This window comes from Drosophila albomicans, chromosome 2R (genome assembly GCF_009650485.2).
Source record: "Drosophila albomicans strain 15112-1751.03 chromosome 2R, ASM965048v2, whole genome shotgun sequence".
NCBI lineage: Eukaryota > Metazoa > Arthropoda > Insecta > Diptera > Drosophilidae > Drosophila > Drosophila albomicans.
The window spans coordinates 6,878,324-6,896,268 of record NC_047631.2 but is presented as its reverse complement, the minus strand read 5'-3'; the positions used below and the strand labels follow the sequence as shown (position 1 = coordinate 6,896,268).

Below are 17,945 nucleotides of genomic sequence, written 5' to 3'. Positions count from 1 at the left end.
CTCTAATTTGTCCATTAATTTTCATATTAAATCATTTTAATTATACATTATTAATAATTTGTGAACTAACAGGAGTACCATCACTATGACGGGAGTGTACTCAGGAATATCGATAATTTTTAACATTTCACTGCAAATATCTCTCGATTGCACACCAACTATTATTCTTATCGGCTGCAAAAGTGCTGGTCGCCATTATCGATTTGTGGCAAAAAAATAGAGAATTAAAAGATCGCGTTACAAGCAAACGTTACGCACCGGCTAAAGAGTGCATTAAACGCGACGTTAATTCTAATAGTGTGGAGCTGATGAAACAAATCAATTGTTTGTGCACCACCAACTAGTCGGGTTTTCTTTTCGCAGCAAACACCAATTGCCACAACAACTAATCAATATCAATACGTCGCCTGTGTGTCTGTGTTTGTGCTTGTGTGCGTATCAGTGTTCGTGTGTTTTTTGGTCCATTCTTTGGTGCACATAATCAAATTAGATTGGAAATATAAAGAGTGTGTGATTAAAGAACAGTAAAAATAAGAACAGCTTCATCATGACTATGGCTGGGCAAACAATCAACGACAGGCTGCTGGCTGCTCGTCACAGCCTTGCTGGCCAAGGACTGGCAAAGTCTGTGTGCAAGGCCACAACGGAGGAATGCATTGGGCCGAAGAAGAAGCATTTGGATTGTAAGTGCAAAGAAAAAAAAAAACGAGACTCATCTATACATGCAAACACACACAAAAAAGCATATGTATTTACGTGTGCAGATATGTTTATGTGTGGCTACAAATACCCAAAAATTTATTCCATTCATTCAATTACACAGACAAGCATCTCAACGTTTTTTCTCCCACATCTTTGTAATGGGTGGCACTTTTTTTTCTTCGTGTGATTTGTATCGTCACATTCATATGTGCGTGCTTATGTATAAATGTTTATGCATATATATATGTACATTCATACGTACATTCCTACATACATTTTCTGTAGGGCCAGGGCTGCAGTTTCTTACACTTTATCTTGCTTATCGTCAATTCGCATAACTGTAATTTTTATCAAGTCCCTTACATTTGTAAATGTGCTCAAGCGACCCGCACACATTTACAAAACAATATATGTACATATGTGTGTATGTGTTTGCGTACTGCACTTGATGCCTCAGCTGCTGTTTTGTGGTCTCTTTGCCTTGCTGTGTTGTATTCTCTCAGTGCTTTTTGGGCCTCTCTTTCTAATGTTACGTCACTTTCTCACGGCTGCACGTGTGGTGTGATTTACAATGAGAGTGCCTGTTTGTAAGTGTGACAACCCTTGGTACTTTTGTTGTTGTTGTTATTTCAACGATGTCAATGCCTTTAAAATTTATGCACACGACTTTTATAAAAAACTATGTTCAGCTATGTTGAATTTCCCAATCAGACAAATCTGATGTCTTATTAGATTCTTGATTTTTGTGACTTGTCACATACACAAGTATTCGTGAAAGTGTGTGAATGTTGACCTGTTTCTTGTTTGCGTTGCCGCTTCTTTGGCACTTGCAATTTTGTTGTTGCTGTCCAATGATTCATGAGAAACTTTTCGTGAATACAAACACATACACACAAACATTCACATGCATGGGACTTATTCGTACTCACTTGGCACATAATGAGCACAGCTTTAAGCTGTAATGACAATTTGAGTGTCATTCGCTAACTGTATGTTTGTGCATATGTGTGTGTGTTTGTTGTTCTATTGCAATTAAAGCGTATAAATAAATAATCAAGCTATGTTTGGTTTATTTATAGTATTTTGTGGCTTGCGGCCACTTTATGCATAAAGAGCGCCCTCGTCATGCTCCAGTTACAAATGACGAATCGCGTCACTGAGCGGAAGGGAATCTTTCCTCTAATTTCCTAAATTGAAACGACTTAGAAAGTCAAATTATCTAAGCTCAAAATATATAAGAATCATGTAGAAAACAATTGTATTGAGTCGGAAAATGTAGTCTAAAACACTTTTTTAATTAAATAAATTCCAATCATAAGTTTGCCCATTATACGCAGCGGGCTCAATATAAAAATTAAAGAAACCTGTTCTCAGGTTACACAGCAGGTAGAATGAATGTAAAGAATACTTTTCGTTTTTCACTATTACTCTTTCATTCCATTTTCTTTGCTAATAAATACACAAAATATAAAACTCTATAAAACCAGTTGGAAACAGTTCAAGCAGCTAGTCACCGATCAGCTTAAAAAATATATAGATGGCGATTCCTATATCGTCAATATCCTTATGTATAAATTAAAATACATATCTTCATGAACATATCTTTTCCGGTCATTGAGATTTGTAACTTTATTGTTATTATACAACTCTTGGAACCAGTTAAATTATTTACAACATGGGGAATATCTTGTATGTAAGTGTATATTTCAATTGATGTATTCATACATACATACTATACAAACCGATTTCAATAATTGAATTGATTCAAATGATTCAAATGGGGCGTGTTGTATGATTGTCTTGCACAATTTGCAGCCTTTACCGAGTCGATTTCAAAGCATCAGCTCCATATGTAATTAAACGCCCCTCTTTAAATTAAGCAGTCGATAGCGATAGCCATAAAAACATAGAGAGAGAGAAAATGACAGCGATGGAGCTGCCCTGCTTTATCAGTTACCATGTGGGGGGATTCTTTAATAATTGATATGTAATACTCAGTGCATGGGATGCATTTTATTACTGGGACAGTTGCCTAGAGACAATAGCGTATCAAATACTCGTAAATTTGCATAGCTATCGCTGTTTATACGTTCATATAGTAGTATTCATACCATAAATATTTTGTATTGTGACGACGAACATAAAATAACAGACGATAAGTCGCAAGTCGCGACTCAAGATGATAACAGCTTAAGCATTTATATAGTATGTGGAATATTTTTAATTTAATCATTGTTTTTCTCTTATATTCATTGCAGATTTGGTGCATTGCACAAACGAACCGAATGTCTCGATACCGCATTTGGCCAATTTACTTATCGAGCGTTCACAGAACGCCAATTGGGTGGTCGTCTATAAATCGCTGATAACAACACATCACTTGATGGCATATGGCAATGAGGTTTGTATTTTAAATATATGTACTTCAATACACCCTTCAATAGCCTAACCACCCAACAAAAAAAAAAAAAAAAACGAAACTTGGGTCAACTACGCATAATCCACAAAATGCTTTTACTTTTATTCTTTTCACTTTTCATTGAATTGCTCGTAATTGTGGGGCGTTGCTTTTTTTATACTATAAAAAGGTCACGTTCGCTGTAGCTTTTTGTTTTTTGTCGGTTGACTGTTGTCATTTTCCTTTCTGTTTTATTTATTTAAGTTGTATTTTTCCCGTTTGTTTGTTTGATTTCTTACTTGCGCTTTGCGTGCTGGTAGCTTCTTCATGTTATCGTATTTTTATATATTTTCAGCATTGTTAATTGTTTTCTTTTATTTGGCCGGCTCTTTGCTACGACAAGCTTGCAATCTTTTCTGTTGTTTCAGCGTAGGCGATCTGAACTTATCTGGTTTCCTTTGAAAATGCTTCGAAAGCTTAGGGACTATAATTTCTCTTGGGAGTTAATGCTTTAAGGTTTTCCATTTAATGTGTAAAGGTTCCAATCCAGTTATTTCATAAGTTCCACAAGGGAATACCCTTTTTTGTTAGCGCTCTAAAATTATGTATTGGATTTTATTCGGTAAAAATATTTCTAACAATACAATTTAAAATTGCGTTCAAAAACCAATATAACAAAATATTTTTATCTGACTTATTGCTATTCTAAAGAGCTTACGTATATTTTCTTCACTTTTCACATTACTCGTAATATTTATTATTTGCTATAATATATAATAATTATATTATTAAACGACACAAGCAAAAGGATATATAATTGACTTTGTTATTAATTGCAATCATATTTTTTGTTTGCTCTTTTTCTTTCAGCGTTTCATGCAATATCTCGCATCGAGCAATTCGACATTCAATCTCAGCTCCTTTCTGGATAAAGGAACTGTTCAAGGTATAGCCGAACACACTTCATACACTTCCATCAACGTGGATACCAATGCTAATTGGCCAATTGGTCAACTGGCCATTAACTAAATGCGAATGCGAAACAATTGATGCTTTCTAACACACACGCTCACGTCATTGAACAAGAAATACACGCAATACATTTAACAAACATTTTAAAAGTTGAAATAATTCAATTTTCATGCTTACATTGTCTTCTCTTCTCTTCCCGCTCTCTTATCTTCTCATTGACTCTCTTTTATCTCATATGTGAATGCTGCGATTGCGTTTGGCTTAATCATTAATGTGTATCCGTTCTAATGATAACATTTCAATAATATTGTGTCTCGACATGCGCTGCTTACTTACATCCATAATATAATGATTAATGATAATTCGAAATCAACTTGATTTCCAATATAAATATAAATATGAATATGCGAATTATAAAACCTATACTACAGATGGTGGCATGGGCGTTCCAGGTGGCAGAATGGGTGAGTATTTTACAGAAAAGTTCCATAGCGGTGTAGGACTAACAAGAAAAGCTAAAATGAAAACGAAATCGAAAAACAACACAACTACACTTTTCTGGCCATGGCTGTATACTAAAAAACTTCCCAAGCAAGATACAAAAATTGACTAACCCCTAACTAAACACTCAAGTTGAAAAGTTCCATATTTGGATTTCTAAATTTGTTAAAGTATTTAACTGACGATCGTAAGATTGGCGAAATATTATTGTGCACTTCATTCGCCATAGAATCTATGTTAATATTTTATAATTCGGACATTCAACAGGTTATGATATGTCGCCTTTTATACGACGCTATGCCAAGTATTTGAATGAGAAGTCGCTCTCCTATCGCGCCATGGCTTTCGACTTCTGCAAAGTGAAGCGCGGGTAAGTAAAATACACAGCGCAAAATACAGACCTCAATATTGACTTGTTTAACCATTCAACCATTAGGAAAGAGGAGGGATCGTTGCGTAACATGAACGCGGACAAACTCTTAAAGACGTTGCCAGTTTTGCAGGCACAATTGGATGGGTTACTGGAGTTTGATTGTCAGTCCAATGATTTGACCAATGGTGCGTATGAGATTGACAGCCAGAAATCTGAGTATTAACCCTATATGTATATTGTTACACAGGTGTCATCAATATGAGTTTTATGTTGCTGTTCCGTGATTTGATTCGTTTGTTTGCCTGCTATAATGATGGTATTATCAATTTACTGGAGAAATACTTTGATATGAACAAGAAGCAGGCTCGCGATGCTTTGGACTTGTACAAGAAGTTCTTGGTTCGCATGGATCGCGTTGGCGAATTCCTTAAAGTGGCCGAGGTACGCCGTCTTATCATAATTTATGATTGATTAAAACTCACTTCAATTGTTTTTCAGAATGTGGGCATTGATAAGGGAGATATTCCCGACTTGACAAAGGCACCCAGCTCTTTGCTGGATGCCTTGGAGCAGCACTTGGCTACGTTGGAGGGACGCAAGGTGTCGGCTGCCAATACGCCCACACAATCGTCAAGGTGTGTTGAAGTTCCCAGCTAATTAAAATTTCATTTATTATGAATTACCTTCAATTTTGTATTACATATTGATTTCATAATTATTGTTTGTTCATTATTAATTAATTTGAGTTTACGTTTACTTCTTTGTTCTATGATTTTGTATTTTGGTTGCATTTTCTTCAATTATTGAGAAGCTATCAACGCACGAATGTAAAATCCGCTGTTTCTGCGCTCTCTTCAACTAGCTCGGCATTTGGCACTGCAGCTGCATCGAGTAAATTTGATACCACCAATGGCATTGATGAGCAGCTGAAAGCTCAGGTGCTGGCCGAAGAGGAGGCCGCCATGAATCAGTACAAAGTAAGTGGCACTTAATACTTGATTGCAACATAATTAATCAAACTATTTTGTATTCTTTTCGCTTTCTCTTTCGCCTTCAATTGCTAGTCCAAGGTGTCGTCACCCACCAGTAGCGGTGCTGCTGGCGCTGCACTAACAAATCCATTCCTATCGTCACCGCCAGCCGCCCAGGCTGGTCAGCCGATAGTTGATCTGTTTGGTGCTGCGTCGGCACAGCCCGCTGCTGCTGCAGCATCGGCGCCACAGGCGTCGGCCACAAAGGCATCCGATGATTTGCTGCAGTTGGGTAATCCCTTCGCCGACATGTTTGAGGCCAGTGGTGGCAATAGCGGTGGCAATGCTGCCGCTGCCGCAGGAGCAACAGGTGCTGCATTAAATGCCAATAATTTGTGGATGCATAATAACGGTAGCATGCTATAATTTTCTTATTATTTTCTTAAGTACATTTTTAGGTTGATTATTGAGTTTGTTAAGTGTGTGCTTTATAGCTAGGTGTTTAATTGTAGCTTATATACATATATACATGTGTACATAACGGTATACATATGTATGTATAGATGTAACCCATGTTGTCTTGTAGCTCTTGTCTCAGACCCAAACGAAAATCAAGCGATTATCGCTCTCTGGCCGTCTTAAAGCACATTTCTTCGATGCACATAAATCTCATCATAAATAACATAAATTTCATTTATTTGCTAAACGTTAAGTTTCGTTGTTATGTAATATATTATTTTGTAAGTTTATTTTTTCATTTGAATTCTTCTCTAATGTATTGTTACTCTTCATTTTCATCACTTTTTTCTTTCCCTACCCAAATACGACAACAACTACAACAACAACAACAACAAATACAACCAATAACAACAATGATAACAATGAAAAACACGACTTGATCAAACCTAAATCGCAATGTTGACACATGTCCAACGACCATGAAAAACACCACAAAAAAAACCAATTCCAATCCAAAACAAATATAAAATCAAATAGGTTTCAATGGCGCTTCAGTTTCCTCCGCTGCTGCTACAAATGCATTCGTTTCCGATAGTAATTTCACGTCTGTTTTTGGTAATACGGAACCAGCAGGTAAGTTCCCTTCAAACCAGTTAGCAATGTTCTCATTAATCCATTCAATTTAAACTGCAATGCAATTTATGTAATTCAATTATGCTTAAGACTAATCGAAGCTCAAGTTTCTCAATTGGGTTATAATTTAATTGGAATTATGTTTATTGTATATGGCGCGGTGGTCTCCTAACCAAATGCACTCAATCAATTTTAATGTTCAATATTAATTGCTCATGTGTTTAGCATGTTGTACTAACAATTTAATTAACAATTCAATCAGATTTTATGTACACTATCTCCCAAGATGTTAGTAAAGCCCAGAGATTAAACATAGTTTCAAAAATATACAGAAGAAACACACAAAACATTTCAAAACTTGTGCTCGTGGTTTCGACGTATGTGTGAATAAGAATTCTTTGTACTTAAAAAATTTTGAATTTTGTCAGTCTTTTTGATTATACAATTTTATAATATTACTTTTATTATAATTTAATTATATTGTTTTTATGGCTATCCCCCAAAAAATCCTATACGTATTTGTGTTAACTGAAATCAGCGTCCACGTCGTCGTCGTCCTTACCAAATCCCTTTTTCGATGATATGCAACCCCAAGGTGTTGCCTTTGGTAATTTTGTGGACCAACCGGATCATCATCAACCGCAGGCATCGATGTTTTATATGCAACAACATCAGCAATATCAACAACAATATTATCAAGATAATTCGGCGTTATTATCTGCTTCCACCATGGCACAATTTCCCACAGGTGAACTTCTCGTGAAGAGAGAAAAAAAAATATTCAAAAAATGTCACAACACTACGAAATATTATATGATGTGCTTTGTTTTTGTACAAAGCTTTAATAGTCACCACCATTTTGTTGTGCTTGTAGTGCTGAAGACACCCACAAATCATATTCAAATCACATTCACCCGACTAAGGGTCTCGAATTTGTTTCATAAGCTCTCTGCAATTGTGTTCTGTCTACTCGTAAAATATGTATCTGTATCTTCTTAAATTCTAGAGTCTTGTGACTTGTATATTTTGAATACATAGAAGACTCTATAATTTAAGCTGAACATATATTTATCTGTCAAATCTAGTCGCTGAGAATACCTACGATTTTTAGTTACGATCTTTTTCATCTGATTCTGTTGTCTCTTGTACTATTTGTTATTATCAGTTTTTAGTTTCGTTTTGTAAATATTATGAAATTTACTTTCAATATCATAAATTTATGGAAAAATTGCGTGATTGTGCTATTGAATAGTTAAATGTGATTTATATAAACTTATACAGAAAAAGATAAATAACTCGCTATTCTTGATAGGTCATTCGAGTTTTACAAAATATTATTGTTACTAATGTTAAAGTAAATAATTAGGAGTATTTATTAATAAGATTTTCCTGAGTAATACTTTTTTTTATAGGTTTTCTTTAAATAAAATTGGGGTTGGCTTTTGCTTGCTTTCTGTTTTAATCCTTAATCCTGTGTATTAACATTTAAAAAAATATCCACGCTTGGCATAGTTACTAATCAACTAACTTATAATGCATAATTAATAATAATCAAATCTACAACCATTTATTCATTAGACATTTATATAGAAATTTTTGCACTAAAAAACAACATTTATATTCACTTTATTTATTTTGTGAACGTATTTTTCTCTTCTCTTTTTTATGTTCTTTATGTACGTAATACAAAAAAAAAATAAAAACAAAAACAAAACTGCAAAAAATCTTGACACGATAACTCACATTGTCTCATGTTTACAATACGTTAATGTTGGTGGCACAAATCCATTATGTAAAAAATTACGACATTTATTCATAAAACGCTTAAATAATATATATACATGAATACATATATTTATATGTATGTGTGTGTGTAAACAAAACTGGCAAAACAAAACAATTGAACAAACGCGAATAACTCAATGAAAACATTCTGATGGGCTTCATTTGTCTCATACTCTATACATCAAATACTGTGTATGTCTCTTTGTGTAAATGTCTTGCTAAACGGTGCGCTGGCTATCCCACAACAACAACAACCACAACAACAACTGCAACTATGACAAACAAAAACAAATGTAATATTGCCAAAAATCATAAAAATCACAACAAAAACAACAACATAAAAGGCTTTGATGCTTTGGGTGATGTTCTCAAACCGGCCACAGCAAATAGCAACAGCAATCAAATGAACGTTGTCGCCACAGGTGCCGTCTTCCAGGGATACAATAGCAGCAGTCCAGGGCTGACACTGCAACAGCAAAACTCACTCCAACATTCACAACAACCACATCTACAACAGCAACAACAGCATCTACTGCAGCAGCAACCACAGCAGCCAGCTAGCACTGGGAAGATAATAACCGGCGATCTGGATAGTTCACTAATGTCACTAGTTGATAATTTAAATATTAATAAAACGGCAAGTGCAAAGTGAGTAAAAACGTGCAAAAATGACTAAAACTACATGAACCGAAAGCAATAACGAAATCAAATAACAAAACATTATGCGTGTGTTAAGTGTTTGCGTGAGTGTGTGTGTGTTTGAAAGTGAATGCTTGAGAGACAATAATGTGGAAAAAGCATCATCATAATAGAATTAATCAGATAGCCGAAAACTTACTCGCACTTCGCTTCCCAGTTCCAAGTATTGAGTATCAACATTGATAAATCTTGAATCTTGAATATCCCCAAAAGTAAATGTCCATCCAATATCATTTCCAATCATATATTCCATATATGTACATTATAACCGCCCATAGTTCCGTCCATTAAACTACTTGACTTGTTCGAGTATTTGCAATTGAGATTCTCCAAACCTCCCCTTAGCAATGTAAATAGAAAATCGAATCAAATTCATTGATTTCGTCTCTCTATATCATTACTCTCTTACCCCATTATATCTCATAGACCCGTGCAATGGAATTCACCTAAAAATACAGCGAAACCAGGTGCTAATTGGACACCACAACCAATGGCGGCTACAACTGGTGCTGGCTATCGTCCAATGGTGAGTTATGCCTCTACTAACTCTACTCTCTACTCAACCGAACTACTACTACTACTACTACAACTACTTATGTACTACAATTACAACTACTACATCAAATCACTACAAAACGAAACAAATGCGATATTCCACTTTGCCTCTAATTAGTTCGAGTAAACGAGACAGCAAAAGAATTAAAGAAATATTGCGGAATTTGTGCCCAGAAACACTGCAAAACTCTAAACCGATTCAAAAACAAAACAAGGGACAGATCAGTTACAGATTTCGAAAATCTGTTCTGAGCTGTATTCTGATATAATAAGTTTGTGTCACTCAACACTTTAGGCTCACTCCTCCTATGTACAAAACAAGTTTCATTCCTTTTTATTATTTCTTTTTCTCATTTAATTTAATCTGTTACAATAATTTATAATATATTTTGTATTTAATGTATTTATTGCACATCGCATTTGCAGTTACAACTTGAGAGCTACTTGGTTTATTTATTTACTGTCTTGTGATATTGATATGTGTGAAACTTATACTTGACTTAAGATTAACCCAAAATTATGTTATGTAAAGCTAAAAAAAATCTAGATGTTGTGCCATTTTTAATAAATTTAACTCTTCGGCATTAACAATTGGGATGTGAAATTTGCTCCTGCCAAAATTTTCCCAGACCGAGCCAAGTTGTTGCAAGTTGTAAAACTTACTGTTCATATACAACATAAATATTTATTGCTATTATTTACAAACTATGACTACTATATTGGTTCATGTTTCTCATCCTAAAATACTACACAAAACACACGCTTACACCCACAAGAAGTTCAACACCAAGCACTAGGGACAAACATTTGTGGCACACCTCGTATGCGTAGGTCTGAAAAGCAGTTATATGATCAAGCTCCCCTACAGAAATATACAATTCACCTCACTTGAAACGATTCCGTATTATACACAAAAACATATATACTCAAAATCGTGCATACGCATCGTATGTACACACATATTTCTCATTTTAATTTTCTTTTCCTTTATCATTTTTGTATTACTTAATATATATACTTATATACTTATATACTTATATATAAACTATCACTTTCTTTTCTTTATTTTATGTTGCTTTATATTTCAACTATCCAACGCATACTGCAAAAAAAATCGATACATATCAAAAATAACCACCAAAAATGAATATTAAAATCAAAATAAATAATAAAAATTACACCAAACGAATTGAAAAAAAAAATGAATAACGAAACTCACAATACGCCTGTGTTTATGCTGTCTGTGTTTGTGATATATCAATATATGCTATATATAATTATATATATAAAAATATTATTATTGTTATATATAATATGTGTATATCAATATGCAATACGTAGGCACATGGCATGACAGTAAGTCCTGCGCCAATCACAATCAATCATCCGTATATACATGCTAGTTATCCTGTAATGCCAAATTATATGCAGGTAAGAACGAAGTAAAGAAAAGAACATAAAAACTAAAACATAACCAAAACCAAAAAAACAACAACTAAACCGCAAACCGTACTACAAACTACTTTGAACAACATAATCAAATATAAAATAAATGTTTATACTTAATACTTACTATACTTATGAGTTGCTTTCATTTGATTTAACATTTATATTTTCAGTTTTATTCTCTTATTTTTGATTATGTATGTACTTTATTTTAATTTCGAATTACATATTCCTAAAACCTTGAGCTACGACTTCACTATCCACTCTCAATCTACGCTGAGTTACAAGAACTGTTGCTCTCTCTCTCTCTCTATTATGGTTATGGTCTCCCACTATCTACGTATACTACCCACTATATACTAGGGGTTTGCCTATGATATTTCGCCGCATTTAAAACTATGACAAATTATATTGTAGAAACATCTTAGTTTATTTTCAATTACTTCCAAGTGTAGAAAGTTTCTGAGTTTTTGCGTTCAAATTAAATTTCCAATTGATTTGTTTTGATTTGTAGAACTCACTAACACCCAACCAACCTATCCATCTATTCACTATGTAGAAGCTCACGGCGGCTCTTCCCTAAAACCTACAACTCTTCTACTACTATTACCTATGTTATAACGATTCTCTATCCAAAACCGATTCGTAGACGTTGCGTCTGTCTTAGTCATTTAACCCAGCATGAATTGAAGTTGCTGCGATGCTTAATTTGCAAATACTAATTAATCGTTTTGACACTTTGTAGGGCATGCCGGTGATGGGGCAGCAGCAACCGAATATGATGGCACAGGCAGCCCCTTTGACTGGGGGGCAACAGACGATGATGGGGGCGCCGCAAACTAATGCGGCCACATCAGCGACGGGCATCATGCAACCCACGCAAGCAACGCTGAATGGAGGAAATAAAAACGTTCCGCTGGATCCATTTGGAGCGTTATAAGGCGCCATCAGTACACTGCACTCACAAAGCAAACACACATTAAGCGCTATAACCTCATAGGCAGGCAACATTATAACATAATATACAAACACACACACACACACGTAAATATATATACAGAAATATAAAATAAAATAATATACAATTATTTGCAGATATTAAAATTCATGAAGAGAAAATTAAGAAATTATTAATGTTTACACTATGCTACATACGAAATGAAATGCAATGAGATGTCAAAAACAAATTCTATTATATGTTGAGCATTATGCATACACAAAGAATTGAATGCGAAATACATAAATATATACATATATATATATTTATAATATTATTATTATTATTATATAACGAGAACAAAAAAAAACAAATGAGTTTGACTATTGATATGTATACAAAATATTTATATATATAATTATGCAAAAGATAACAACATCGCGCAGAAATCAATTTCCAGAGAAAAGCTAATGTGAAACAAAAGCAGAAAAAGAATACTATAACTTGTGAGAAAAATGCGTACATATACTCTCATATGTATGTACATCTACATAGTAAATTTAAGAAAAAACCTGTAGTTGTGTCCCACGCCAATCACTAAACATAAACACCTAAAGCTAAACCCGTTGAATAGACTCTGTTAAATCTGATATAAATGTACCCCGTCGAATATATTGTCACAGCATGAATATAGACGCCATACACCTATAAACTATGATTAACAATTAATGAACAAGAAACTCTATATATGTTTATTATGCTTAAGTGAGAGCCACTTTGCAATATTTTGATCCGTCTATAAAAAAATGATGCTCGTTTCCTAGTTATTGTTATATCTGTTGCCGAATCTTTTATTTTAATATTTATTTCGGGCTTAAGAGCGGCATTATCGTATAATTGTGTTTATTGTTGCAATTCATTGTTGATTTAAACAAAAATGAGATGATCGTATTGTAAAGCATTCCAAACTAGTTTCAATTTGGTCCCAAATTTAATTTGTGTAATTAATTTTGTAAAATTTTAAGTATTACTTCAATCTGAAAAAAGAGATGCATTCGTGCTGTAACTATTATTGTACATTTGAAAAGCAACTTTGTATTTATGTATGTATGAGTATGATTATATGTATATTTTAAGGCGTACATTTTATTAGCCATTCATTTAATTGCTTGCGGCGTTTATTTAGTACAGATTATCAAATCAATCTATATATTTATATATACAAATAGTTCATTTATAAATTGTGTAAATAACATAAGGGGCGGCAATATGCTGAACTATGTTTAAATAAAAGTCGCATATTATACACGATATGCCTATCAATCATTATTTTTATTGCAGGAGTCTGGATGGATTAGTACACTTATTTGCCTTTGATTTTCATTATTTTTTGACATTGAGTTAAAGCATTTTACAAAGAAATGTACCTACAAAATTTCCCTTGATCCGGTTTTTATTTGGATAACACCAAAAAATATGCAGCACTTTAATAACTAAAACAATATAAAACGGAGTGCCGTAGAGTAGGCAATACACACGTAATGCAATAATAGTGGCAACAATCATGTATGGAATTTTCATAAAACGTATAGCTAAAAAAAAATCCCAACAAATCATTGTAAATTTAGCAAAATTATACAATTCTAAAATGATGATAACTATTAAAATGTTTTATGACAATATTTCTACGCTGCTGTTTGAGCTAACCTTACTTTACTATGTATCTAGTTCTAACGACGACAACAGCAAGTACTATATATTATTACTCCCATTGACCCTAACAAGTCACAATTGAAGCGACCACTTGTTGATGTTTTATGAAACAAAAGAAAATTAAAATAGCTTGCAAATCATAAAATAAAATGAATATTAAATATTTACAAAAAATCACAAAGTCATAATTACCAGCGAAAGAGGAATCGGCACACTCAATTCGATTTCGCTAATATACCTTGGTTCTCGGAGAGTAAAGCGCAATCCCTACAGTTATTTTTCTCATGGACTTCTTCTCAGAAAAGAAAGTGCAATCTACACACATATGTACTCCTAACTTGTAGATAAGATAACGGAGGTCATAACTACTTTTAATTAAATTGTTAATGCTTTAATACAAATTAAAAAAAAAACCGGCAAAATTGGAAAAAAGTATTTTACAACAATAGCTTTCACGTCAATCTGTCAGGCTTGTTCCGATTTCTATTACCAAGTAAATTAAAAAATGAAATATGTAGCGCATACTTCACTACTCGAAGTCAGAAGAAACTTGTACAATTATAAATCCATCCTGCACAAGAAAGTATGCTTTACATATTTATGTGTAAAAGGGGAAGAAAGTGGTTTTCTGAGCAAGTCTGTACTATATACTATAAATACAATACTATTAAATGAATAGATAAGCACCCATTCTTTACAGAGCTAAAGCATAACAAAGTGACATACTTGTACACCCTATGAATTGTATAAATTTATGTTTGAAAAAATAAAAAAATTGCAAGAAAGAAAAGAAAACAAAAATGAAATGTTAGTGCAAAATAAATGTGTAAAATTAACAATTTTTGTTTTGTATTGGGAATAAGTTTGAGTACAGATACTATGACAAAATGTATATTCTCTTTCAGCTATCTATGAAACAGTAGTCATTCAAATTTGGAACGTACTACACGTTTCCAAAATACTACATCACATAACAATACAATAAATACATACTAGCAATATATATAAATATTTTTACACAATGCCTTGCTTTAATAGAGAGAAAAGTCTTTCGATTCGTCGTCCGCGGCGTGACAAGGCAAACGATAGAGATGGTTTGGCTCCGAAGCCCGTTCGTCCACGGGCAATGAAATACCATGGACTCTTGGGCATGTCGATTGCGGCACAGCATCTAATTGTTGATGAGAAGTGGACGCCGGATTCACTGTCTGAGCAATATTCTGGATTCACGGATCTCTTGAGTATGTTTTATAAAATCTATAGATACAAATTGAAATTGCAACTTATTCTGGTTTAGATCGCCGCATAATTTACAAGCGACATGAGACGAAGTCGAATCGTAAGCGTCTTCTTCAACATAGTAGGCGGTTAAAGATGATGTGCACTGATGGACGCATTAAGCTCCAGAAGATCTCTACCGGGAATAATGCGCATAAGATACGCAACCTTTTGATTAAACATCGAGATATGCAACGTCTCTATCAGAAGATGCCAATACACATGGTTGCGGATAATATAAATCAGCGAACTTTTGTCCTTCGAAAAGAGCGAGATCGTCTATTATTTCGCTTGGAACAAATGAAAAAAGAATACAAAAACTTGCTGGTTAGTAAGGGTTAGCTAATTAATTTTCTATATATTATAATTGTGGTTCCAAACAGCTTGATCGGTCTGAAGTGGAAAACCTCATTAGGTACGAAAATGAATTTGTGCTCGAGGAGGAACTTTTGTCGCGCGTTTTGCTTAAGAAAATAGAAAACTCAAATGTACGATTCAAGGCGATCACAACAATTAACACAACATATCGAAAAATTATACAAGTTCTCTTACAAGATGAAATATTCTATGAGCCAATTCTTCGATCTCTCGATTCTGATATTGAGGATCAGGGGAATTTCATAAAGAATATCCTCTATATTGGCAAACCGGCCATCGTTAAATTCAAGGAGTTGAATAAAGAATATAGAATGCTGATGGACAAGTCGCGAAATAATCTTCAGGCTAAGTTGCTAATGTTGGCGTCCTTGAAAAAGCCACCTACAGCCTTTGTCCCGGTGGCTGAAAAACCCCCACGGATGTCCGTGGAAGAAACTGATGCGCATTATGTGCGTCAAACGCGGAGCATGTTGAAACTCAAGTCGGAGTTGGCGGCAATTGAAACTACTATAAAAAATTTGAAATTCGTTACACTTTGCTCACAAGCCAGGGAGATCTATCCACGGTAAGTCGTATAACGTTTAATCAGCAGTTTAGATAATCTTAAATATAAAAATATCCATTTGTAGCGTTAAGGGTCAGCTGGAAAACAATTTGAAGTTAAAACTAAACGTTGAGCTTGATTTGCAAAATCATCAGATGCGTAGAACCAAAATGAAGTACACCCAAATGCTGCAGGACGTATTGTTAAATAATCTTTCCGAAGAGGAAATGAAGTAAGTAAAAATAAATTGTTTTATATTAAATATATTCTGCAATGTTTTCTATTTTAGTCGCTTAGATCGCATTAGTGACTTGAAAGAGATATTAAAAAAGGATGAGGAATTCGAGCGTGACATATTGAGTCAAATTAAGAGTCGCGCCGATATCTATGTGATATTTCGGTAAATATTTTGAATTTTTATTTAAATATTATAAATAATTATTGTTTATTACAGTCTTTCACTATGGAATCTGTTGGATATTTTACGACATATAGATCGTGCGCCTAGAACTTTTCGATTTAAATATCGGAGCTCGTATCTGAAGTTGCCATTGCTGAAATTCGAGATGCACAATATGTATGCTGCAGCTCCAGAGTTATACGAGGAGGATTGTTAGTTGATTCCATGAATAAGATACAATTTATATTAATTAATTGTTTTCCAGATAGTAAATTAATGATTTTGCTGAAGCGAAAGGTATATAAACTGATGAAGGCATTTAAGGCGATAGATCCAACACCCGAAATGATTGAACACGGTAGAGAAGCGTATCATATGAAATTCTTGTCGGGATTCACGGCGCACGACAATATCGATGAAGATCACCAACAGGCTGCCATTGATGACGATGATGATAAGGCTATGGCCGCAATTCCGAGTCGTAAATTATTAAAGGCACAAAGTGCAAGACTAGTGGAAGAAGCTTCTAAGCGAGATGAAGATTAATCTCTTTAAAAATGCAGCTAATATGGAATTGGCTCACATAACACTTTCATTCAATTTTTACACTCGTACTTTACATATTTATAAATATACTATTAGGTTACATCAAAACCGCAATAAAATATCAAAAAACCCACATCATGATTGAAATAATTATTACAATATTATGAATGGATTGGCTGTTACTCAAAAGAGAACAAATATTAATATTAATATTCAGAAGCTTACTTGTTAAGAAGTAAAGATAACTCCCACTTTTCCGGAAACATTCTATGAGACAGATCATCAGCATAAACGATTTTTTGCAAAACCAAACTCAATGGGTGTTATATACCATATTAAACATGTTAATTGAAATTTAAATTTAGTTGTTAGGCCAGTATGAACAAGTAAAAAAGCTACAGTCGAGTGTGCTCGGCTGTAATATACCCGCTCTTAATTCGTCTTGTCTGTTCGCAACTATAGCTTTAAATTTACGCTTGTTATTCGATTTTTGTGGATTTCCGTGTGCGGAAGTGGGCGTGTCAAAAATATGAAACAAACTTTATATGCGTGCAAACATTACAAGTGCTATCGAAAAACAAAATTATATCTCTATCGTCTCTTGACGTTGATCAAGAATAAATATACTTTATGGGGTCTGCCTGTTACATAAATT

General features: G+C 34.0%; 2 protein-coding genes across 19 annotated transcripts; both read left to right on the top strand.

Annotated features, from left to right (window-relative positions):
• Positions 1-153: 153 nt before the first annotated feature.
• On the top strand, positions 154-13,742 carry LOC117576663 (phosphatidylinositol-binding clathrin assembly protein LAP). 17 transcript variants are annotated; one of them, XR_007955358.1, is made up of 17 exons: positions 155-683; positions 2,961-3,103; positions 3,971-4,046; positions 4,504-4,536; positions 4,841-4,943; positions 5,010-5,131; positions 5,194-5,387; positions 5,445-5,581; positions 5,758-5,923; positions 6,011-6,329; positions 6,914-7,009; positions 7,548-7,757; positions 9,139-9,442; positions 9,920-10,019; positions 11,390-11,479; positions 12,240-12,538; positions 12,610-13,742. XR_007955358.1 is itself a non-coding variant. In XM_034261627.2 (16 exons), the coding sequence occupies exons 1-16, from the start codon at positions 548-550 to the stop codon at positions 12,432-12,434; spliced, it is 2,331 nt and encodes a 776-aa protein (XP_034117518.2). In that variant the 5' UTR covers positions 154-547; the 3' UTR covers positions 12,435-13,742. The 17 variants fall into 17 exon arrangements, 16 of the variants coding, with proteins under 16 accessions (XP_034117518.2, XP_034117515.2, XP_034117525.2 ...); XM_034261627.2 differs by having other exon boundaries at positions 154-683; positions 5,809-5,923; positions 6,011-6,287; positions 12,240-13,742; XM_034261624.2 differs by having other exon boundaries at positions 154-683; positions 5,809-5,923; positions 12,240-13,742.
• A 1,349-nt stretch (positions 13,743-15,091) lies between these two features.
• On the top strand, positions 15,092-17,419 carry LOC117576003 (uncharacterized). 2 transcript variants are annotated; one of them, XM_034260507.2, is made up of 7 exons: positions 15,092-15,385; positions 15,442-15,749; positions 15,806-16,365; positions 16,430-16,576; positions 16,634-16,744; positions 16,799-16,956; positions 17,010-17,419. In XM_034260507.2, the coding sequence occupies exons 1-7, from the start codon at positions 15,166-15,168 to the stop codon at positions 17,288-17,290; spliced, it is 1,785 nt and encodes a 594-aa protein (XP_034116398.1). In that variant the 5' UTR covers positions 15,092-15,165; the 3' UTR covers positions 17,291-17,419. The 2 variants fall into 2 exon arrangements, with proteins under 2 accessions (XP_034116398.1, XP_034116399.1); XM_034260508.2 differs by having other exon boundaries at positions 17,014-17,157.
• Positions 17,420-17,945: the final 526 nt, after the last annotated feature.